This window comes from Pipistrellus kuhlii, unplaced genomic scaffold (genome assembly GCF_014108245.1).
Source record: "Pipistrellus kuhlii isolate mPipKuh1 unplaced genomic scaffold, mPipKuh1.p scaffold_m20_p_14, whole genome shotgun sequence".
NCBI classification, from domain to species: domain Eukaryota; kingdom Metazoa; phylum Chordata; class Mammalia; order Chiroptera; family Vespertilionidae; genus Pipistrellus; species Pipistrellus kuhlii.
This window is the reverse complement of record NW_023425449.1, coordinates 27,911,338-27,936,735: the sequence shown is the minus strand read 5'-3', so window position 1 is coordinate 27,936,735 and position 25,398 is coordinate 27,911,338. Positions and strand designations below refer to the sequence as shown.

The window sequence follows — 25,398 nt, the reverse complement described above, 5'->3', positions numbered from 1 at the left end:
TATTATTGACATGCTTTAAATCAACTGAAAATTAGAAGCACAGGGTTTTCCAGTTCAAAGAGACCTTCATAGAACTAGTCATTTGTACATGAGAAAACGGAGGCTTAAAGAACTTGAGGGACTTCTCCTCGGTCCCGTCAACAACCATGGGAACCTTGACTTGGGATTTTTATACATTGAAAAATTAAAATAATCATGATAGGACAAAACTTGAATTTTGGAGAAAGGAGCTATTAAATAGGAAGATATATGAAAAGATGGAACAGCACTTTCTTGATAATGGGTGTTTGAGATTTTTAATATTTGATCTGTTTTTGTGATGCAATTGAAATATTTTGACACTAAAATCCAGTGTGGCTGTTTAGCTGGCATATTATTGTAATGTGGACTATTTTGGATATCCTGAACTGTCAAACAGTCTTTTTTCCCCTATTAAATAGTTACTTTTAATGTATAGCATGGGAAATGTATTTGGGGAAACGGAGGATGCTAGCAGTAAAACCCTCTGCTCAGATGCACCCAGGCCCCCTGATCCTGTTGGCACTGCTGACAGACTCTCCTGATGAACCACAATGAGCAACTGAGAGGCAAGGGCCGGTGCTGAGAGGACCAGATCACTCCCATCCTCTGAACACACATCTCAGTCAGGAGTCACTCTGTTTTCCACATCCTTGGCCTGCATGCTAATGTGTAATGATACAGTTGAAAAGGCCCAGTATCCCCTATTTTCAGCCTCTGCGTTAGGCATTTATATTTTTCAACACTAGAGGTCCCCAGGGTTCAGGAAAGGGGAGAAGAGGAAGGTAGAATAGACAGAAAGGCATAGCAACTTTAGAAATTCACAAGGAATGAAATAAAGGGAAGGCGATCAAAGTGTCAGTTTATTACTGATGAGAGCTGATTTAAAGGACGGGGCTGAGATGAGCAGGAATAATAAGTTTAATAGTGACCCCTAGAGTTAGACATGCTGGCCCCTCCAGGCAGCATGGGACAGCTCTGCCTCTCGTGTGTGTGTGTGTGTGTGTGTGTGTGTGTGTGTGTGTGTGTGCGCGCGCGCGCGCGCGCAGAGCGGGTAACCTTGGGAAGGAGAACCCCTCCTCTTCTGTGACAAAAGTAAAATGAAAAAATAAAAACTTCTGTTTTCTTTCAGTTAAGAAAAAGAAGCCTAAACTATTAAATAAATTTGATAAGACTATTAAAGCTGAACTTGATGCTGCAGAAAAACTCCGTAAAAGGGTAGGTTGATGTTTTTGTTTCACGCAGGAATGTGCAGTGGTTAACTGTTAAATGAACCCAGGCATTACTCTTGGTTTGTTTTTTGTTTTTTTAAATGTTCAGAGAAACAACCTTTGAATAGAGTGGGTTTTTCCCCAGCAACATCAGTTTTGCGTGTGAAAGGAATCAGATGAAAAGAAAAATTGCAGCTGTGACGGCCAAATAGAAATAGAGCTTACCTTCACACCAGCCCACTTCCATCACGTTCTAGTCCTGTGGCTGTGGGCAAGTCACTTGGCCATTGTGTGCCTCAGTTTTAACAAATGAGAATAATAATCATACTTTCTATTTGTGGTGTTTTTTTGTTTTGTTTTTTTGGTAAAGAATAAATGAGATTAGGGCCATCAATACTGTCCAGTACCATGTAAGTGGAGGTTCTAATGTCATAGCACCTCAACCCAAAAGAAAAAATAGGTAAGTCCCATACTCAGAGTAGTTACTGTTGGGTTAAAGGCATTAGGTTTCACATTCTTCTCATTTGGATTAACCTCAAGCACCTCCAGTTTTCAGATTGGCTTTTGATTTTTAGAGAGAGTGTAAGGGAGGGAGAAACATCGATGTGAGAGAGACATTGATTGGTTGCCTCCTACATGCACCCAGCCAGGGCCTGGGAACAAACTTGTAACCCAGGTACGTGCCAACACTATACCACTGAACCACACTAGCCAAGGCTAGATATCACAGTTTTTTAAAACTGAATTGACACAGATGGAAGTTATATATATATATATATATATATATATCAGACAGGAATGGAGAGGGAGAGATAGAAACATCAATGGTAAGAGAGAATCATTGATTGGCTGCCTCCTACACATCCCCTATGGGGATTGAGCCTGCAACCCAGCATGTGCCCTGACCGGAATCGAACCCAGGACTCTAAAGTCTCCAGGCCAACGCTCTATCCACTGAGCCAAACCGACTAGGGCTATTTGTAGTCTTAACTCTATCATATTCATCTAATTATTGGGCCAGATATTTATTGTATGTAATGACATCTTCATTTAATAATCTACTTGTTCTTCATGGAAATTTCTCTTTCTCTGTACTTGCAATTATAATCAGTGTAATGCTCCATAGTTTTCCTGTAACATTCTCTATCAGTAGACTTTGGTTGCAAGAAAAGGGACCTTGTACTGTAAATAAATAAGCAACCACAATTTTAAAAATAAAAACAAGTAAGAAACTGACATTGGGCAAGAATGTGCTTCCCACACATTTATCAGGAATGTACTAGCAAATATGATGGCTTCTGCATTACCCTCATTACCAGCCAATAAAAACACAGCAACATCAAAGAATATTGCACACTGTAAGTAAATAAACAACTTGAATTTATACGCAGTCATTGTTCACTAAATTAACGCCATGGAATAATTTCTGAGTCCATCGTGTTCAACTCTGTAAAATGAAGCCATCCACTATTTTCAGGAAATTTGCATTTCTTAATCGAAGTGAAGCAGGAATCCTCTTTTTCTATCACTTTGTTTGGCATTCTCCACTTCCTCTGTATTAAATGCCATCTATGCACATGTGGAGTGCCTGTTAATAGGTGACTTTGGGGATAAAGAACAAACAGCTTTAGAGAAGGATTTGGATTAATTATAATGCCTGGTGACAGCTCAGTTATCAAAGGGCAAATAGGTCAGGGGGTCATAAACGTGCTGGAAAAAAATCCATGGAGTATCCTTCGGTTTTTGCTTATTTGGAGAAATGATGATGCTTTCCTTAAGGGCCACACTGTATCTGTCACAGGATAAATAAAGGAGGAAGCAGTGGCCATGCAGGCTATTCTTGCTTCTAAAACAGCGAGGAGCCAAATTACTGACTGAATCATCAATTATTGTCTAAGTTCTTAAAAATATATATTTTATTGATTTTTTTTTTTACAGAGAGGAAGGGAGAGGGATAGAGAGCTAGAAACATCAATGAGAGAGAAACTTCGACCAGCTGCCTCCTGCACACCCGCTACCGGGGATGTGCCTGCAACCAATGTACATGCCCTTGATCGGAATCGAACCTGGGACATTTCAGTCCGCAGACCAATGCTCTATCCACTGAGCCAAACCAGTTTTGGCTTGACTTAAGTTTTTAGGGTTGTTTTACATCTGGCATTTTAAAACTAATGGCCCTATGCATGAAATTCGTGCATGAGTAGGCCTTTCTTTCCCCAGCTGCCAAAACTGGCTTCCCTTGGCACCCGGGACCCGGGCTTCCCTCACAGCCCTGGCTTCATCCGGAAGGTCATCTGGAAGGATGTCCAGTCTAATTAGCATATTATGCTTTTATTATAGATGACGCAATGACTCCAAGAGCAGGGTCCCAGAGGGAATTGCCTTGCAGCCACAGGAAGCTAATGCAGGATTCTTAGAAAATAGTCACAGAGAAAAAGATATTTAACATTAATTCATCATTCCTTAAAATCATTCACAGAAGAGCCAAAACCGGTTTGGCTCAGTGGATAGAGTGTCAGCCTGCAGATTGAGAGGTCCTAGGTTCGGGGGCATCTACCTTGGTTGCAGGCACATCCCCAGAGGCAGCTGATCAATGTTTCTAACTCTCTATCCCTCTTTAAAAAATCAATAAAATATATATTTTTAAAAATCATTCATAGAAGAAATAGAGCAGTGGTTTTAAAAACAGTTATCCAAAATATACAAAAAACTCATAAAATTAAACAATAAGAAAGCAATGATTAAAAAAACAGATCTTAACAGATACCTCTCCAGATGACAAGCATAAGATGCTCCAAGTCACATGTTATCAGGGAAATGAACATTAAAATACCAATGAGATACCACTGCACGCCCATTAGATTGGCCAAACTCTGATCACTGACAACACCAAATGCTGACAAGGTCGTGGGACATCAGGAGCTTTTATTTATTGGTGATAAGAATGCAGAATAGCACAGCCACTTTGGGAGACAGTTCTGTGGTTTCTTAAAGTACACGTACTGTAATCGTACAATCCAGAAAGCTTGCTCTTTGATCTTTATTTACCCCAAAAGAGTTTAGAGCTTACATACACATAGAAACCTGTACATGGATGTTTATAGCACCTTAATTCATAACTGCCAAAACTTGGAAGCAACCAAGATGTTCTTTAGTAGATGAATGGATAAATTAACTGTGTTACATCGAGACGATGAAATAATACTCAGCACTAAAAAAAAACAAAAAAAAAACCAAGCCATGAAAAGACATGGAGGAACCTTAGATGTGTATTATTAAGTGGAAAAAAAGCAAACCTGAAAAGGCTGGTTACTGTATGATTCCAATTGTATGACATTCTGGAAAAGGCAAAACTATGGAGACAGTAAAAGGATTAGTGGTTTTCAAGGGTGAGTGGCAGGCAGGGGAGGGGGGAGAGGGATGAATAGGCAACTCGTAGAAAAATTATAGGGCTGTGAAACTACTCTGCATGATCCTATAATGGTGGATACAGACCGTGTACATTTGTATTTTAATCTAAACCCCCAGACTGTGCAACACCAACAGTGAACCCTAAAGGACATCCTGGACTTTGGAAGGGGGGGGGGGGGGGAGTTGACGCTGTATCCATGTAGGTTCATTGATGGCAACAAGTGTACCCCTCAGGTGCAGGGTGTCGATCTGTACTTGTGTTGGGCTCCAGGGCATATGTGAAATCTCTGTGTTCTCCTCAGTTTTGCTGTGAACCTAATACTGCTCAAAAAGTTAATACTGAGAGGGAGAGCAGATTTCAAATAGTGATGCAATTACTTCTGATAATTAATGTAGCTTAGAGAATGTGTTCTGGCTTGATTTAGTTCTATATCAAGTCCTCATTTACTCTGCATTCACCTGCCTGTCTGTCAGGTAGGAGACTTCTCTGGGATGCTCCCCATTATCTTGTGCTGGCACACACATCCTTCCCACCGCACAGTGATGATGATGATGATGATGATCATCATCATCATCATCATCACAACAATAACAGGTGACATTGTTCAATGCTTTCTGTGTTTGTAGACATATAGTCTTGTCTGCAAGCGCTCTCTGTATGTTTTCGGATTTGGCCTTGACAGCAGCCCCACAAGGTAGTGAAGGGCCTTCACGATCCCCATTGAGCAGATGAGGCACCCAAGGCAGAGTCATCCGCTACTTGTCTTAGGCCACACACCTTCCAAGTGACCCTCACCAGTCTGCCTGGCTCCGGGCCTGCACTATGCACCTGTTTCTCCCCAGCCCTCGGTGCCACTGGTGGCCATGATGTCTGGGTGAAGGAATAATTGTGAGGAGCTGTAGCAGGACGTTATCTCCCAGAAGTAGGTGGAAGTAGCAGCTGGAAGGCCGTACAGTTTGCTTTGCACAGCCGCACTGTGAGGTGTGAAAACCCACTCGGTGAGGGACAAACACAGAAACCACAGTGAGTTTGCATTTCCAGGTGGACGGAATGGATTTATCAATTTACTTATAGGCCGCTGAGGGTCTGGGAAAGTTTAACTCTGCCTTTTTCTCAAGGCTCCAAACATCCTAGACCTGCTGCTTCTGTTAGACGCCAGGACATGTGTGTGTGACCCTGTGGAACAGTGCTGATGGAGTGGGGTGGGGAGAGGGCTCCTCGGCCCTGTGCCAAAACCCTCACCTGTGTACCTGTTGCGCATCCTCTGTCCTTTCTCTGCAGTGGTGGTCAGAGACCTATCGCAGGTGCTCGGCCCGTCTCCTTAAGGACCCATGTAAGCCTGGGAGGGGTCCCATAACACAGAGGCAGCAAGGCACCACAGGCAACCAGATGGGCCAAATCAGCCCTGATACCCTATGGGTGACCAGAACCACGGTCACCGGGCCCTGGCATCCTGCATCCTTTTTTTTTTTCTTTTTTTTAATATATATTTTATTGATTTTTTACAGAGAGGGATAGAGAGTTAGAAACATCGATGAGAATGAAACATCAATCAGCTGCCTCCCCCTACTGGGAATGTGCCTGCAACTGAGGTACATGCCTTTGGCCGGAATCGAACCTGGGACCCTTGTCTGTAGTCCGACGCTCTATCCACTGAGCCAAACCCGTTTCTGCGCATCCTGCATCTTTATTCCCCACCCTTTTCCCAGGTGCTTCCGACTTCTCATCACAGACCCAAGACATTCTAGCTGCCAGCAGTATTTTCCCCCAACTTAAAACCTAAACATTTTTTTTAAGAATGCATGCAGGAATTAGTACAGTTAGAGGGAAAATGCAATTTCTTTTAAAGAAGGCTCATATTACATTTGTCATGTTTCTTTCTGTCTTTTAAGAGATAAAGTATATTTATATGCATTTCTAAGCTTTATGTTTCCAGAATACAATTAATTTTAAAAAATAGATAAAAATGTCTTTTAAACTCAGAATGGAGTCCAGGAAATATTGACAGAATTACTTGGTGAATATTTAATAACTGTATTGAACAGTATCAGGCATTTGAATGTATTGTATTTATGTAATGATCTCTTCCTAACAGGGAAAAATTGAGGAAGCAGTGATTGCATTTGAAGAACTGATTCGTAAATACCCCCAGAGTCCACGGGCGAGATATGGGAAGGCACAGGTATTCTAGAAATTAGATAAACTTAGATAATGGTGGGTGATGTCCTTGTGTTCCGTATAATTGGATTTCTGGTCGCCCACTATTTGCATTTTCTTTTTCCCTTCTAACTTTTATACAGAATCAATTTCTCATGTGTATGCACAAACTCGAGCAAGAAATACTGTTTTAAATAAGACAATTCATTATTGCTGCTGTGTAAAGCTGAATTTAGAAACATTTCTTCCCCCTCCCTTCCTTCACAACCAACCCCCCCCCCCAATATGGCATTTCTGTGGTTTTGAAATGAAAATGAAGAATAACACTTTGGTCATTGATTTCCCATCACCCTTCCATTCCATCCCATTTAGACCCACTATATAATTTTCACATTAGACTCCTGAGAGCTTTTAAGAACCTCAGTTTTATAATAAGGGGTTGCAAGTGTGCTTAGGAAAGACTTTCAAACTCTAAAAAGGAATATACTTATGTCCTCTGTAGTTTTCTTCTAGTTGGCTTCTTTCTGTCCAGCTCCCTCCCCTCTGTCTCCCATTCCCATCGTCTCTGTTTCTGACTTTCTCCATCGTCCAGCTCCCCATTCCCTGCAGCTTTGCCCCCTTCCCCTGTAGCTGCACAACCCCCGGGTGCCACACCCTGTTTGGGCCCTGTCACGGGCTCTCTGGAGGTCTCTGTCCTGGTGGGTCTGGTATTTATTCCAGACATTTTAAAAGTCATTCAAATTATTTCGTGAAAACCCACGATATGCTAGGCCCGGTTGAGGCACTGCAAGATGCAGCTGTCAACAAAACATGGATGTTTATTGTAATGGCACAGACAGTGCATGGGACAAATGTGTAAATGTATACAACTGCTAGCGGTGAGTGCTAAGGAGAAACAGCCTAAAGCAGAGACTAGCACTGGACGTGCGAGGAGATGAATTATGGGATAGGGGGCAGGGAAGGCTCTCCCAAAGAGGTGACATTTAAGCAAAGCCCTGAAGGTCTTTATAAAGAAATGTGTATTTGGAGAATATTACAAAGTGTTAAAATAAATATTAGATCCTCTGACGTATTAATACACGCCATAAGAAAAGAAGGGAATGGGATAAAGAGCGCACCTGTTAAGAATTGGGGGCTGAAGGCAACTCCTCAGATCAGGTGATCAGACAAGGCCTCTCGAGGGAGGGACAAGTTGCTCAGAGGAGACAAAGTTGTGAGAGGAGCTGACAAGGCGGAGGGAGCAGCAGGGCAAAGGCTGTGGTGCAAGGGGCATACGCTCCAGGACAGAACAGATAGCGGCGGGGGGACAGGGAAGCAGGACAGGTGAGGCCAGGGCCTCGCAGGTTGCCTCTTCTATGCACTGGGAAGCCACGGGAGGGCTTATTGGAAGGTTTTTGCATGGATGTGACTCTATTTTCCTTTTTCATAAGCTTTTTGTGGCTGCCAGGTGGAGAATGGATGATGAGGGCAGAAACAGAAGCAAGAATAGGAGCCTCTTGCAGGTGCACCGGAGATGCTGTGGCTCAGACTGTGGCCATGGCCGTGGAGATGGGAAGCTGGGCTGAGGGCAGAGCTGGGAGGACTTGATGGGTTTCGCTGTAAGGCGACAGAAAGAGTGGACTCCAGGATGAGTCTGGGTTTCTGGTTTGGCCACCTGAGGAGAGGATAGAGGAAGATCGGTAGAGGGACAGGCTTGGGCAGGTACAAAATCAAAAAGTTGATTTTGATCCTGTTACGTTTGTGCTGCCTGTTAGACAGTCAAGTGGGCATGTCAAGTTGAATCCTGGATTCCTGGAGTCTGGAACTCGGGGTGGAAGCCAGGGCTGTCATACATGTGTCGGGCAGTGAAGGCCCTGCCTGGTGGCTGGAGGTTGGTTCTCAGACCTGCTGGCAAACAGCAGGTGCAGAGCTACCAAAATACTCCAGACACAGGAGCTAGCAGCACCCCGCCGGAGGGAGGCAGGGCAGTGACTGACATGTGACACTCACGCAGGAATTCACACGTTTATGGACAAAGCAAGTACGTTTTGCTCTGAACTAGAGGTGGCGACCACTCAAGATCCAGATGCTCAGATTCTTCTTACCATTGAAAATGTATCAATTAAAGTTTAATGAATTAAGGTTATCAAAAATTAATGCAAATAAATTCCTCTTGCCCACATTATCTACCAGGTTTAGCAGATAACAATGGTATCATTTTTGTAAATGAATTTGGTCAGTAATCCTGCCAAATTGCCAAATTGTATTGCTGTTCAACCAGAGAAAATGTGTTTCCAAAAACTCGTGCCCATTGAAATAAGTGATGTCACTGATATTGATAGTCATTTGATTGAGGAAAGCATATTAACTAGGGAGAAAATGATTGGTACAAATGCTAACTAAATTATGGCAGGAATGCCGTGTGCTTTAGAATGTTTCTTTATATGTATTATTAATGATGGACACCAAAATCCAAATAAGTGCACGAATTTTTACATGTGGTAATTGCTATGTTTGCATCCACATGTAACAGTAGGAATTTGAGATTTAGGCCTCAGGTAATTTTTTTTTTTATCTCTAAGCTATTATGTAAGGTGTTCAAGGGAAGATAGATTTTTTTTTTTTTTTAATTCTTACCCAGGGACACGGTCAGAGTAAGGAAGGAGGATGGGGAGGGAGAGATAGAGAGACAGGGGGAGGAGGAGCAGGAAGGAGAGGGACTAGAAGAAACATCCTTGTGAGAGAGAAACATCAGTCTGTTGCCTGGCAACCTTTTGGGGCATAAGAAGATGCTTAACCAACTGAGCCACTCTGGCCTGAATAAATGATGACTTTTTCATCCTTTATTAGCAGATTATATAATTACTTTAGCACATCCCAACAAATTTAAAAAGCTCGGCAACATTAAGTTAAATACAAATTACAGTATGAATAATTTCTGAAGTAGCAATCCCATTCTTTGGGTCACTGTGAGAATAAATTTTGACTACGTTCTCTGAACATCCACACACCAAATCTTAGGTTATAAACTCAATTCACATTGTTCTCTTACATGAACCGTTAGTGTCTCTGAGGCAGAAAATGACACATCTCCTAGGAAAGCTAGGTGGGCTGAGTCACTAAAAGGCTTTACAATGCCAATGTCCTGGAACCAGGGCTCAGTTCCCTGTGCGTGGAACAGAGCCTGACAGTTGTGGAATGAATGAACGAACTGATCGGAGACCAGGAATAGTGGACTGGAGACCTGTCTGTGTAATGTTAGTGTATAACATGATATAAACCACCATCAATCCTAGTATATAGTAGTTTCATTGTTGTTGTTTTTTAATATTCTTTCTGGCCTATAGCTTAGTAGCTAACTTTCCTTCATATTATTAAAATAACATGTTGTATTGCTTTCCTTTGTTTATTTTTTTTATCTCTTCATAAAGAGAAAACTTGAACCTGTCTTGAATTATTTCTAAAGCACATACAGAAGGTCACTTTTCATGAATATCTTGGGTGATTATAAGTATTCCCTGTCAGGGGACATTAATTCGGTGTGGGCCTTCCTTTAGTGCGAAGACGACTTGGCTGAGAAGAGGAGGAGCAACGAGGTGCTGCGCAGGGCCATCGAGACCTACCAGGAGGTGGCCGGCCTGCCCGAGGTGCCCGCCGACCTGGTGAAGCTGAGTCTGAAGCGGCGCTCAGACAGACAACAGTTTCTAGGTGAGATGGAGGAAGAGAAGTTCATTCCATCACACAGGCCATACTTTTCCGTGGCAGAGCCTGGGTGCTCCTAGAAGAGTCTAGTTACATGAAAGGTAACCTGAGTCCCAGAACTAATTTCGGATCATTTACCCGGCTGTTTCTTAGTCTGACAGAAATCCCAACCTTGATCGATGCTGATGCTATTTTTACCGCCCCTCCCTCCTCACCCTCACCCCACCCCACCCATTTTAAAACGGGGGTCAATCGGAGGCTAAGAGGCTGAATAATTCGCCTAAGGAGTTATCGCTAATCAGTGAATAGGTCTAGAATAAAAACCTCTTGCTGTCACGACAAATCTCTTTTCTCTTAAACTAGAACAGCCTGGTGCATGAAGGTTAAAGTGATCAGTGGGACCATTTCTGTAGAGGAATATTAAGAGTTTTTAGGCGCTCTAAAATTCTCCTTGCTGAAACTGGTTTGGCTCAGTGGTAGAGCGGCGGCCTGCAGACTGAAAGGTCCCAGGTTCGATTCCGGTCAAGGGCATGTACCTTGGTTTCAGGCACATCCCCAGTAGAAGGTGTACAAGAGGCAGCTGATCGATGATTCTCATCAACGTTTCTAACTCTGTCCCTTTCTCTTACTCTCCATAAAAAATCAATAAGATATATTGAAATATTTAAAAAATACATTTAAATAAAATTTTCCTTGTAAGGTTTGACTCTATGGCAAGGAAAACGTTAGAAAAAAAAATTTTTTTTAAATCACTAATTGCTTTGAAAAGAGCAGCATAAAGCCTATTCTCTGCGTGACCCAGGCTCCCAGAGCCGAGGCAATAAGAACGGCTGTCACCTCCCTTATCACCAGGCTGTGGTCCTCGCCCTCCTACCATGTAAACTGGGAAGGAAGAAGCTCAGCCCATGCTAAGGTGGGTGCTGGGCTGTCTGGGTCACTTACATAAACCAATTATCGACGCCACTAGGAGAAGCTCATGTAAGTAATATGCAAGACAAAATGGCCCTTTTATCAGCTGCCTGAGGGGTGGAATTAAAGGTTGAATGTTCCTTTGGTAGATGACAAATCTCTGATAAAAGGTGACCCAGGTAATGATTAAAAACAGAAGGACTGGTCAATTAAACTTCTGTTCCTAAGCATCCGTTCAGGGGAAGAAAAGAGTACAGCACACACACAGGTGGAGGGGGCAAGGCTGGGACTCGGGCGGAGGCACTCGTGTTAGGTGCCACGTCCGTGTGGCTGAGCTGTCCTCTTGCCTCGGGCTCCAGCGTGGCGTTGGTTACTGAGTCGGTCCTTACGTTTTTGATATTTTGTTCATCCTAGATTTTTACATTCATTTTGATATTTTAAAAGAAATACATAAAAATCGCTCCTCTGGATGACTGAGTTTGGGGCACCCTCTTGAACTTGGGTGCCTCACCTGCCTTATTCCAGTCCCAGCACTGGGGGAGAGGGGGCCTAGGGATAAAGCTAGCCCTCTTGCGGAAGCCTGTTTGGCTTAGTGGATAGAGCATCGGCCTGAGGGCTGAAAGGTCCTGGGTTTGATTCTGGTCAAGGGCATGTACCTTGGTTGCGGGCACATCCCCAGTAGGAGGTGTGCAAGAGGCAGCTGATTGATGATTCTCTCATCGGTATTTCTAACTCTCTCTCCCACTCTCTTCCTCTCTGTAAAAAATCAATAATAATAGCTAGCCCTCTTCCACGGCTTTCTTAGTCTCCTCCTCTGAATGAGAAGGAGGCTGTGTGAGGAGGGATTGTGGCAGGAGATGTCAGTGAAGGGGATGTAGAGACGAAGTTCACCCCCAGTGGAATAGGGTGCCATGATGCAGAGAGGAAGGGATCGGTGGGGATAGCAGCAGGAGGCATTTTCACCTCGGGCTTTATACTGATTAATAGGGGAAGTTCAGAAACAGAAGAATGTGTGACATTAGTCTGGGCTGTTGAGGGACAGGAGAGATTCTGAGTCAGACTTGTCAGTGAAGGAATGAATAGCTGAGCAAACCCATCCCAGCAAGGCCAGCATTGGGGAGCCAGCCTCAGACAGATTGGGTGATGTTTTGCGCCCAATATTTTATCTGCTAGTGGGGCAATCGCTATTGATGGTCCTAAATGCCCGCGGCTAATATTCGGTTTGTGAGCAACTGAGCCCTTTAGGTAATTACGTGTGTCATGTAGACTAGTCTTATTTTGCACATTTTCTCATCCTCAGCGTGTCTTCCCAACTTCAGCAAGAAGTAATGCCAACTGGCCGCAGAAATTTTAGGTTGCCACCAGGTAGCCTTAAACGTGAACTGAAGCTAGGGTTTCCATGGCTCGCGTGTGCGTGGCATCCTGTCGTCCAGCAGAGGGTCCCCTAACACTGGATGATGTCTCCTTTGCTGAGAGCATGGGTCCTCACCTGGAGATGAAGACACTGGTCATTGGAAACAATGTCAGCAGGGTACCGCCGGGCCCCTTCAAGCTCCACCCAGGATGCTGGACCCCGAAATCAGTTAGATTTTTAACTTGTTCCCTATTCATAATTTTAAATTTAATCGTAATAAACAAAACAAAACAAAAACTCAGTAAAACTTGATTTTACAGGGAACTGATAACAGAAACTTTCTTAAGACTGAGTTTGATATAAAAAAAGCAAATGTTAATGAATTTAGAAAATAGGAAGGGTTTTATTTCTATTGGATTTTTTTAAAATTAAATTTATTGGAGGAACATTGGTTAATATGATATAGGTTTCAGATGAGGGTTTCTATGTTATGATATATGGTGATGGGAGAAGATTTGAATTTGGGTGGTGGGCACACAGGGATGTCTTTATAATCAGTATTATATTAGTTTTTTTGTTTTGTTTTTTATATTTTATTGATTTTTTACAGAGAGGAAGGGACAGAGATAGAGAGCTAGAAACGTCGATGAGAGAGAAACATCGACCAGCTGCCTCCTGCACACCCCCCACCGGGGATGTGCCTGCAACCAATGTACATGCCCTTGACTGGAATCAAATCTGGGACTCTTCTGTCCACAGACCGATGCTCTACCACTGAGCCAAACTGGCTTCGGCTATATTTAGTTTTTATAGGAGATACTGTTGCAACTGTATAATGAAATCCTAATAGGTATTTAGCCAGCAATATATAAGAGTCGGATTTAAGTTGATATTCTGGCTCCAGTAAATGAATAGTCTGTCTTGATTTTAGTCTCACTATAAAAGTGTATGTAATCTGTTTTTATTTCTATTGGATTTTTTTTTCTCTTTCCACCAAATCAGGTCATATGAGAGGCTCTCTTGCTACACTTCAGAAATTAGTTCAACTATTTCCTGATGACACTTCCTTAAAGAATGACCTCGGAGTGGGTTACCTGCTGATGGGAGATAATGAGAATGCCAAGAAGGTTTATGAAAAGGTGAGCAAGCTGCAGTCTTCCATTAACTACATCAAATTATTTTGAACACAGTGGTCTAATTTGTAAAGTACATTTAATGCATCCAATCTCTCATTCTCTTTATTTTAAACTTGGGGCCCAGTGCATGAACTCATGCACCTTGAAAGGAACTGTGGGCAGTGAGGCTGCAGTGGGCACAGGAGTAGGTCTCAGCTCATCCTCCGTGCCCCCACCGTGAGCCCCCAAAACCCTGTCTGCCGGCAGCCCCACTCCCACCACCACTGCTCCCACACAGTGACGGCACAGGCCCCGCTCCCACCTGCTGTCAGCACGGAGCTATTGGGGCCAACACCAGCAGCAGGCGAGAGCAGGCCCTGCACTGTCAGCAGCTGCTGCCCCGATGAGCAGGAGGAGGTGGAGAAGCCCTCAGGGACAATTGGGGTGGCAGCATTGTACCCACTGATGGTGCTGAGCAATCAGGGGCCAGAGCCAGGCACTGGCAACAGGTGTGAGCAGTGGTGCCAGCAGCGGGTGTGAGTGGCAGTGCTGGCTGCAGGTGCAAGTGGGACTGGTGCTGGCAGTGGGTGCAAAAGGTGGCTGCTGGCCCTGATTGTCCCTCAGGAGCAGGGGAGGTGGAGAAGCTCTGAAGGGCGATTAGGGCTGGCAGCTGCCACTTGCACCTGCTGACAACTGAGTGATCGGGACCAGCACTGGCAGTGGGTGTGAGCAGTGGCTCTGGCAGCAGGTGCATGTGGGACTGACACCAACAGCAGGTGTGAATGCCCAGCGAGACTTTGGCGCACAGGAGCAAAGAATTTTCAGTAACCACCAGAGGCTTACCCCGATGATAGCAACTGGCGCCTGCCTTGGTCTGGCACCCCTGCTCACCTGCCCCACCATCCCACCATGGCCGATGCCCACCATCTGCCTGCTGCTGATGCACAGCCCTGGTGGTCAGCGCATGTCATAGCAACTGGTTGTTTGGTTGTTCTGCAATTCGGTCTATTTGCATATTAGGGTTTCTGCAGTTTGGTCTATTTGCATAATAGGGTTTTATATATATATATATATATATATATATATATATATATATATATATATATAGTTAAATGGCATGTATTATGATAGATGACATCTTAGTTTTGTTTTCACATAGTCTTTTTCCCCATGATCAGAAGATCTTAGAGTTTAGTTGACACTTGGTACATCAAAACCTTCAACCTATAATTGTGGTACTTTCAAACTTCATCTTTATTGGTCCACAAACAGCCTTTCTAAAAGTGTGCTCTATGCTGGAAGAGGAACTCAAGTGTTTCGGAAACATGAAAACATACTCTTTTCTTTTTTTCTTTTTTTTTTCACTAGAAGTCTGGTCTAGAGAAGCTACAGAGCATGAGTTTCTTGGGCATGTAATGCCGGTGGTCTTGATGCAGCATGTAGAGGGGTTCAGAAATCTGGAGAAGGTGCTGTGCATAAATTAAAGAGTCCAGAGATGAAACATAATTTTGAAAGGCATTTGGGGGCCAGAATAGCTTGGCTAAAGTAATCAAGTTCTCCTTGATTCAGGACCCCTTGCTTTTTATTAACACAAATTGTCCTAAGGCAAGGTAAATAAACACTTAGAAGGCCAGGGGTTAGTACACAAATCCACTGTCAGATTATCAGGTTTGGGAGAAACTACCTTTGGCTGTTCAGGTGTTTGGCCAGTAGGAGGCAATAACATGTAGATTAAGTTGCCCTCAGCTGTCTGGCAGCAAGCAATCATTTTATGCATCCTTTTCAGGTTTGGAGAAATGCCGTCAGCCACCTCCAGATGATTCAGCTCTGCTGGCATACTGGAATTGGCTTCTGGTAGGCATGGGGAGTAAATGACTCACCTCTCAGAGGGCCACTGACTCTGTTTATCTAGCAGCAATGCCTTTGAAAGGATTTCTACCTTGTAATGGCCGTTTTTATAAATAACCTCTAGGTCACAAGTAACTGTAAAATCTAGAAAACTGTGACTCCTCCCAGCAATTAGGGAGTTCACTTGGTATGGAGTAAACAGGATCCCAAACGAGCTCTGAAGCTGGGGAAAGTTAATTCTCGGTAAGAGAGGAGAACACATCTGTCTATGGGTGTCCAGCTGGTGCTTTTGACATCAAAAGGCTGCTCTTCAGGGATGGTCAGTAGGATTTCTTCTGTTTGTAAAATGCTGGCAAGTTCAATGTAGTGAGTTCAGCCCCAGTCTGGGGACTGGTCCACTCATAAAGGGGTGCTTTCTTCCTTTTATTGCTCTCAATGCTTCATTGAAAATAATTGAATTTCAGAGCTATTGTCTTTTCATCCTTATAATTGTTTTCTATCTGAGAGGACATAAATAAGACCTTTGCTTTTTATAGCATCTTGAGTATCTACAAAAAGTGGATTGATCCTGCATCCACTAATATACCTGGTCCACATCATAAAACATATACGTCCATGTGGGGCATTGTATTTGTGAATGGCCTAAACATGACACTGAGTGTCATGCAAACCGTGGCTCATGAGGCACATGCAGCCCTTTGGCCCCTTGAGTGTGGCTCTTTCACAAAATATCACGGCCTGGGCAAGTCTATTTTGAAGAAATGGTGTTAGAAGAAGTTTAAGTTTAAAAATTTGGCTCTCAAAAGAAATTTCAATCATTATATTGTTGATATTTGGCTCTGTTGACTGAGTTTGCCGACCACTGGGTTAGGGGATGCATGCTGTATCTCAAAGATTCAGAATTGTACGAATGTAAGAATTGTCAAACTATATCCAATATGCCCATTGTTCTGCCACTGCCAGCAGCCATTATATAAGATGGAATTATAGAATTCATTCCTCCTTCCCTACCTCCCTCTTTACTTTTCTCCCTCCCTCCCTTCTTTCCTTCCTAAAATCATGATCAAGTATTGGTTGAGTTCTAAGCACATGTGAAGTTAAGTCAGTATCTGAAAACATACCAGTTTATCTCACCCACTATGAATTTGTCCTTCCTTACCTTTTCAAAATCTTCTTTGAATACATTCACTTTTTTTTTACTTGCTACTAAATCTGATACTTAAACATTTTACTTCATCTTGAAAAAAATAAAATCTCCCTGCTGTTGTTTATACATTTGAAATCATAATCCCATCTGAATAAGCACAACAGGATGCAGGTCTAAACTGTAGTTGTCTAATACAATTGAGTGGGTTCCTTTTTAAAGACATATTAATAGACTGAAAAATACATGTGCGGTTTGCCTTTTATTTCTTCTTTCACTCCAGAGTTAATAAGCTGTGTCTAATGGATTCTCTTTCCTTAACCACAGTTTATCCTGATACGTTATGGCACAGTCTAAGATCATTTCCAGAAAAGTGATAGTGTAATTTTCTATTTTTTGCATGTCAATTTTTATCTTTGAGTAAATTTATACTTTTTCCTTTTCTGGGTTTTTGTTGCACTTAGTTTCAACAAAGACCAACTTTAAAATGGTTAGATCTAGGTTGTTCACACCTACAGCTCTTGGAGGCGCTCCTATGTCTCCCTCTTCTCTCAATGTCATCCCAATAACCCCCTAAATTCTTCTTTATGCTTTGCTTAATCAATTCCTCTTTATGGAAGCTGCCACAGCAGCCTGGGAAATGGTGGCTAGTGGTACAAACATAGCATATCCTCATGGGTCCACAATCCGGTACTCAGTCACTAATTCCTCTTTACTTTCTGAGTATCTTTCAAATCCTCTCCATTTTAAACAGATTTATCCTGTCCAGGCCTGTCTCCTCTGCTTTCATTCACACCAGTCACAGATCTGACCATCCATCCTCGGCTTAACTTTTTAGTGGTTCCCATTGCCCAAGCAGTGGTCTTGTTTAATATTCCAGTGTAAAATATTCAAGTAGCCCTCACCGGTTTGGCTCAGTGGATAGAGTGTTGGCCTATGGGCTGAAGGGTCTCAGGTTCGATTCTGGTCAAGGGCATATCCCCAGTGTGGGACGTGCAGGGGGCAGCTGATCAGTGATTCTCTCTCATGATTGATGTTACTATCTCTCTCCCTTCCTCTCTGAAATCAATTTTAAAAATATTCAAGCAAATACCTGCAAAATGCATGTTCATAGACTGATTTATCATGGACATTGTAAAAGCTACTCCAAAATACGTTTTAAGATGAAATAATATGTTGGTATCTTAAAATTTTTTTATTTAACTGCCAAAAATATTTGTATTCTCCCCGAAAAAAAAAAATATTTCAGTAATATCAGTGTGTAATGCTATTATGATTATATGACTTTTAAATTTCTGGTAATGTCATGCACAGTTTGTATTGTGACTAGAAATGGCAGCTATACCAGTGTGTGTGTGTGTGTGTGTGTGTGTGTGTGTGTGTGTGTGTGTAACAGAGAGAATTTGTGTTATATTGTTAGTATTAACATCAGTGTGGCATTCTTAGAGATCTTCTAAAGCCACTTGTCCTTTTCTGAGAATTTGTTGATTGCAGCTGGATAATACAGCCTGCACATCCCTCATGCACCGCGTGTGAACTGCAGCGAGCACAGAGGGTGATCATAGCGAAGCAAGCAGGGAGGCGGCCTCTGGTTGCCTAATGGCCCAGCCTCCCCTCTCAGTCGCATGTGTCTCAGTGGGACGTGGGACTCTCTGCCATGCAGATGAGGGAAGAGCCCTGGAGCCTGCTGCATACTACATGTTACACTTCAAAGACAGTCAAACAGAAGCATTTTAAATTTCTGCTCCCCGGGAAATTATCTTGGCCATGCAAATAAACAGGAGCTTTTGTTTTTGTGTGTGTGTGCTTTCTTTTAACAGGAGCTTTTCTTATCTGCCTTCTGCCCTCTATCCCCCATGCTCCCTTTCCGTGATGAACTCCTATTCATCCCTACACACCTTTCAGATGTGGCCCAGCCACACCCACCCCAGAGTGAGCTAGGTGCTCCTCTGCTGTACTCCCTGCATGCCTCATGCCTATCACTATAGTCACACCACATCGCACTGCCATTGTCTGCTTATGGGTCCGTCTCCCTGCCCAACTGGGAGCTCCCTGATAAAGCGAGTGTCTCTCGTTTATGTGTATATGTCTGGGGCCTAGAAGAGGTCTGTGTGTTCAACAATATCTAGTAAAGGAGTACCTTTGCTAATTACTTGAGATGACAGCTGTGTGTCTAGAGCAAGCAGAAATGACATCTGTGTAGCTGTACTTCATATAATAATCCCTTCAGAGTTATGCTACTGGAAACACGATCGGCCTCCATCAGGTTCAATTCCAGGGGCATTTGTTGAGCTCTTCCTCAGCATCCAGCCTGGTCACAGGAGCTGGGAAGGTGCAGCCGCAGAGCCTGCTTTCAGAGCCCTCGTTGGAGAGGAAAGCAGCATGCACCCATCTGCTCAGTCAGTGCAGACTTACTTCTTCACAACCTGCCATGTGCTGGGCACTGTTCTAAGCACCGGGGATCAGCAGTGAGTGTAACAGACACAATCCCTGTACTGCTTATTTCTTAGTCGGGGAAATAAATAATAAGTCAATGGAGATAAGCACTACAAATAAAGAGGAGTCCGGATAAGGAGTTAGAAAGTGACTAGTGATGAGGGGAGGGGTCTGTTTTATATCTGCTGGTTGGGCGCAGGCTTCACTGAGATGGTAACCTTTTATCAAGGCTTTCACTTTTGCTCCGTAAATTAGTTTGGTTAAGCAGCTCCCCGAGTTGAATGTTATTGTTTTGATTTCTCACTGCTGATTTTTATTTAGAGGCATTTTGCATAATTAATTGTAATCATAATAAATGCGTAAGATAAACTGTAATTTGATTTATCTTAAATATTTACCTGGGTTTTATCACAGAATATTGGATTTGTTCACCTCTTTATTCTCAGTCCTTAAAAATGGCTAGACCTTAGCCTGACCGGTGTGGCTCAGCTGTTGAGCGTTGACCTATGAATCAGGAGGTCATGGTTCAATTCCAGGTCAGGGTGTATGCCCAGGTTGAGGGCTTGACCCCCAATGGGGAGGCAAGCAGGAGGCAGCCAATCAATGAGTCTCTGTCATCGTTGATGTTTCTATCTCTTCCTTACTCTCTGAAATCAATTTAAAAAAAAAATGTTTTTTAGAAAATGGCTAGACCTTCAAGAAATTTACATTGAATCAGTGGATCATGATGCATTACAAATGCAAACTAAGTTTTCTGTTAAGGTAATGTAAATATAAGGCATGTATGTAAAGAAGTGTAAAATTATTCGGAGTTTACTTTAAGATAGCAAATGTAGTTTTTCTTGATTACTAAAAATATATTGAAGTCATAACAATCGACAGATGTTTTGCTCATTTGCATTGTTAAAGTAACACTCTTAACAGTCATTGCCTTTTCATATTTATTCCTTCATTTTTCAAGAACTAATGTGTGGGTGTGAAAACATTGAGCTGAGAGGAAATGAGGCCATTTAAGCTTAATATATTGCAATGAAACTAAACACTAGTGTTTTAAAGCTGTAACGTCATGATCCAAGTAGAGCGAAGCTAATTAGAATGTGTTTTGACAGTCATTTGTAGAATTTGTTGTCAATCACAGTGGCTTCTTTTTCTCTGAGTTTAGGTTCTGAAAGTGGCACCAAATGATGGCTTTGCTAAAGTGCATTACGGCTTTATCCTGAAGGCCCAGAACAAGATTGCAGAAAGCATTCCCTATTTGAAGGTAACTATCCCTGCCCTTGCCCTTGGTTCATTTTCCGATGGTTCTGAGTCAATCTTTGTACATCAATTGGCATGCACTGCTGAGTCTTTTCATGGTGAAAATATACATCTTCTGACCTACATTTGATACTAGGTCAGAAGATGTATATTCTTAGGCCAAAGTGGACCTTCACCAGGAATGAGAGTATCAAATGTAGAAACACGAACTGTCTGAGCAGAGACTCTCTGGAAAAGACTTTTATGAAGACATTTCTAAAACTGAAGAGGTTATTAGTTTGTATTGAAACTTAAAGGTAGACCAAAGTTATTGACATAATATTTTAAAATATGGGCAATGAATTAAATGATTGAAACTATAGTTTGAATAGGGCTCGGGACAGCTTACACAAAGTGAGGTAAAAATATGCACCCTGAAGAGGTCAAACTCCAAAAAGCCTGGTAGGTCAGAATACTCAGATTAAACTATGCTGTTGTTTTTCTCTATCATATCCAGTTGCATCTTGGTCAACTGGCTCAAATCACATTTGGTCTAGCTCAGGGCTACCGGTGAATCTGTCACCACAGGGGACATGCCCTCTGTATTCCATTCAAGTAGCTAATGGCCACACGTGGCGACTGAGAACCTGAAATGTGGTGGGGTATGACTGAAGAATTGAAATTTTAATTTTAATTAATTTCAAATTAAATAATGACATGAGCCAGCAGCTGCCATATTGGACAGGTAGCTGATTGAATGTCAGTGAATTTTTTTTTTTTTTTAAGTAGCAGTATATTATACTTTCATGATCTCTTTCTTTTACAGGGCTTAAATCAGAGGTACCAAGTAGCAGCCCCCTGAACGCAAATAGCTTGCACGTTATATTTGGCCAACATAACTCTTATTAAAACAATTTTAATTGCTTGCCTGTGTTGAGAATCTGCACATTTTATATAATTATGCAGACTTATGGTTTCTCAAAAAGGTCATATCTGGCTCACATCCCAGCACGGGAGTGAGGTGGGCGTGCACCCCACAATCTGTTTTGACTGTCACTGGGCCGCTGCAGACTTTTCCATCCCCTGCCACAACTCTGTGGGCATGTGTGTTTCTCTGACTTAAGGTGTTTTCTTAGGTTTCCTTTGACACAGGAAAGGCCTAACAGGACTCTCCCTGCTTCAACGATGATGAGATATGGGGGGCAGGGTGCTCCATTAACAACTGAGGTCATTGATTAGAGTGTCTATCCGTCCAGAACCCTGATCACAACTCTGCTTCTTTCCTGTTTGTTGCAGCTATAATACTTCTCAACATTACGCAAATAAAATTTCTTCCCAGGACAATGGACTTCTTGTGACAAAGCCTCAAAGATGCAGATTTTTAAAAGGAAATCCTTGATATTGAATATTTTTTTTTACCATTGTCCTTTTTTATTTTTTAAAGTTTATTTTCTTGCTTTAGTATTCTCTCTCTCTCTCTCTCTCTCTCTCTCTCTCTCTCTCTCTCTCTCTTTATATAAGTCTCAATGTCAGTCCTTATGGGGGAGATGGAGATAGATATCAGCTAAGTGTTTTATAATAAGACTTGTTTAATAACAGTTACATTCTCAGAGATTCCAATTAGCTTTTAATCCTGTCAAATGTTTTACAAAATACTAGAGACCTGGTGCATGTAATTCGTGCATGGGTGTGTGTGTGTGTGTGTGTGTGTGTGTCCCTCAGCCCAGCCTGCACCCCCTCCAATCTAGGACCCCTCAAGGGATGTCCAACTGCCCTTTTAGGCCCAATCCTCACAATTCAGGACTGCTGGCTCCTAACTACTTGCCTACCTGCCTGCCTGATTGCCCCTAACCACTCTGTCTGCCAGCCTGATCATCCCCTAACCACTCCTCTGCCTTCCTGGTTGCCCCCAACTGCCCTCCTCTTTAGGCCTAGTCACCCCTAACTGCCCTCCCCTGCAGGCCTGGTTCCCCCCAACTTCCCTCCCTTGCAGGCCTGGTCCCTCCCAATTGCCCTCCCCTGCTTGCCTGATCGTCCATAACTGCCCTCCCCTGCTGGCCATCTTGTGGCGGCCATTATGTGTCCACATGGGGGCAGCCATCGTGTGTGTTGTAGTGACAATCAATTTGCATACTACTCTTTTATTAGATAGAATTTTGTTAAAAGGTGAGGAGAGCACATTTGTTTGGAGAGGGAAAAACATTATTTGCAGTTGGGCCTCTGTCACTTCAGACATATCAATAACAAAACATGTTGGTTCAGGCATTTTTAAACAAGCCTCTAAATCACAAATGTTTAGATTTGGAAAACCAAATAAATGTATTAGTACCTGGCCAGAGAAATTATGTGGGATACTGAAATATGGTCACATCCACAGAGACAATTCACAAAGCAATGGTGCTAATTTTATGGGCTAATCTGCTGTTAATTAATGATGAATGTATTGTTAAAGTTTAACTTTTATTAAACCTTCTTTTGGTTTTGCATTGTAAATATTGACTGGTAATCTAATTGCCAAACTTTAATGTTGAGATGAATTTGTCTGGTTCTTCGATTTTCAACTGGTATATAAAGATTAAGTAAATCAATGAATTGACTGGTATTCTTCCATAAATGCTAACATTGTCTTTTCTACAGGAAGGAATAGAATCTGGGGATCCTGGCACTGATGATGGACGATTTTATTTTCACCTGGGGGATGCCATGCAGAGGGTTGGGAACAAGGAGGTAATGTATTTATGAATGTTTTTATTCTAAAAGAGGATGGAGTAGGGGTAAATTATTTCTAAGACAGTTATACTTTTTTAACATAATTTTTTGAAGGTGATAATTTAAGCTTTTTTGAAACAACCCAACAACTCTTACTTTATCCTCTAAAGAATTTTTGGGCTTTGGCTTCTGTAGTTTCTTTTAAGAAAGTATCTGAGTGAATAATAATAAGAGCGGTCTCTAAATAGGGGTGTGTGTGTGTGTGTGTGTGTGTGTGTGTGTGTGTGTATAGGCGCACCTATGTGTATATCTCTGTGTATGTATAAAATGGTAGACATTTGCCTTGAAAAATATTTTCAAAATATGAAATAGGTATCCTTGAAATTGTTTAAGTATTTTAAAAATATTTTAACAGTTTGCTTAGATTTATTTTTATTTGGGAACTTAAAAAGTAGTTATCTCAGAATGACGTCTTAATTCAACTGATTCCTAAGCTCCCTGAACTCCATGGTTAATTACCTTGTGAAATATTTAATACCAAGTTTAAGATGACACACCTGTAGGAAGAGTAATCACAAGTACTGACTCAAAAAGTGTAGTAGCTGAACCTAGTTACATATTTTCTTTATGGCTGTTAACATTTTCTGAGTCAGCTTCTTTAAACACAACATTAGGTCATTAGTCATGATATGTAAATTTCAAAACACTCCCAATCAGCCCACCATGGTTTACAGGACATTGCTGGGAGGTGAAACCCACCTCCAGGTAAGTGCTGCACCGTCACACGGCTCTAGACTGGGCTCTCCTTAGAGCCGTGGATAAAAGGATGAAGTGAGTCTCTGAATTAGAAATAAAGGGAGAAAAAATTACTGACTAGCAGTCACTTTTGTGTTCCTTCGTTCTTTTAGATGTAGATGCCTGCTACCTCCTTTGAATGAGAGGGATAAGAAAGACTTTGCTGCAATATCTAACACCGGATAAATGTTCATGTTTGATTTCTATAAATGTAATTATTCTCACTGATTAATTATCTTTGAACATCTCAGGGTCCAGGACAAAGAAAGATAGATCAAAGAAGTCTATGATTTCTTCTCACATCTTAGATGAAAACAGCCCTTACTTCAAGGGCCAAGCATTCACTGCTGAATACCTGTTAGGGGGTTGGGATTTGAACTTAGGAGACTGTTGTTCTATCCGCTTACTTATTATTAATATGCACAGAACAGCACAGTTCTTGAATTTTAGAAGTTCACAAGGACTCATCCTTACAGTGGAATGAAAGCAAGTGGAATGTAGAAACCCCATGTTAGTATATTCTTTAAAAAAAAAAATTATTGATTTCAGAGAGGAAGGGAGAGGGAGAAAGAGAGAAACATCAATGATGAGAAAGAGAATTATTAAGTGGATGCTTCCTGCACGCCCCACACTGAGGATGGAGCCTGCAATCTCAGCATGTGCCCTGACCAGGAATCGAACCAAGACCTCCTGGTTCATAGGCTGATGCTCAACCACTGAGCCACACCAGCCAGGCAAAGCCCCCTGTTAGTACATTCTTGATGTTAGTTATGGAATCGGTGAACTGACTGTCATGCTCTGAGTTTGCCCATTGGCAAGCAGCTATCTTTATGTTCTCTGTTGGAGCTCGGCTCCAGGCCCCGTGAGAGAAGCAGACCTACAGCCTCAGTGCTGCAGAGCCTGCTATAAGGTTGCTTTTGAGGAAGGTTTTCCTAGTGGTTCCGTATGGATAGGAGTGGGAGGAGACAGACCATGATGGTCTCAGCAATTCACACTCAGCTGCTCCCAGTATTTCCATAACTCCCTGATCCCCATCCCAGCTCTCCTCTTCCACTCCAAGTCCAGATCTGTACGTCTGTTGCCCGCTTAATGCCACCACACAGTGTCACAGAGACAACTCTCTTATCTTCCTCTAACCCATTTTCCTTCCTGGATTCCATCTCTCATTTGATGACATTCCTGACTCCCCAGGATCTGGACTTGAATCAGCTCTAGCTCCTCCTCCTCTGCGAGACCTCCCATCCAAACAGGCCGGGATCTGAAAGCTAGCTTCCTGGTGTCTGGCACCTGTGTCACCTTCCCTCTTGCTCAGTCCGTGCTGTCTGTTGTCACCTTCCATGTAGCGATGGCGGTGAGAACCTGGCTGCTGTTTC

The 25,398-nt window shown here is 42.5% G+C and overlaps 1 protein-coding gene across 5 annotated transcripts in view; it reads left to right on the top strand.

Annotated features, from left to right (window-relative positions):
- The window catches only part of ASPH (aspartate beta-hydroxylase), a 150,593-nt gene that overhangs the window by 105,408 nt on the left and 19,787 nt on the right, over positions 1-25,398 (top strand). For all 5 annotated transcript variants that reach the window (XM_045581438.1, XM_036437003.2, XM_036437002.2 and 2 more), the window contains 6 exons: positions 1,151-1,236; positions 6,737-6,823; positions 10,335-10,485; positions 13,745-13,881; positions 20,448-20,546; positions 23,159-23,248. In XM_045581438.1, the coding sequence (XP_045437394.1) occupies positions 1,151-1,236; positions 6,737-6,823; positions 10,335-10,485; positions 13,745-13,881; positions 20,448-20,546; positions 23,159-23,248 (650 nt within the window). The remainder of the gene's footprint in view (positions 1-1,150; positions 1,237-6,736; positions 6,824-10,334; positions 10,486-13,744; positions 13,882-20,447; positions 20,547-23,158; positions 23,249-25,398) is intronic.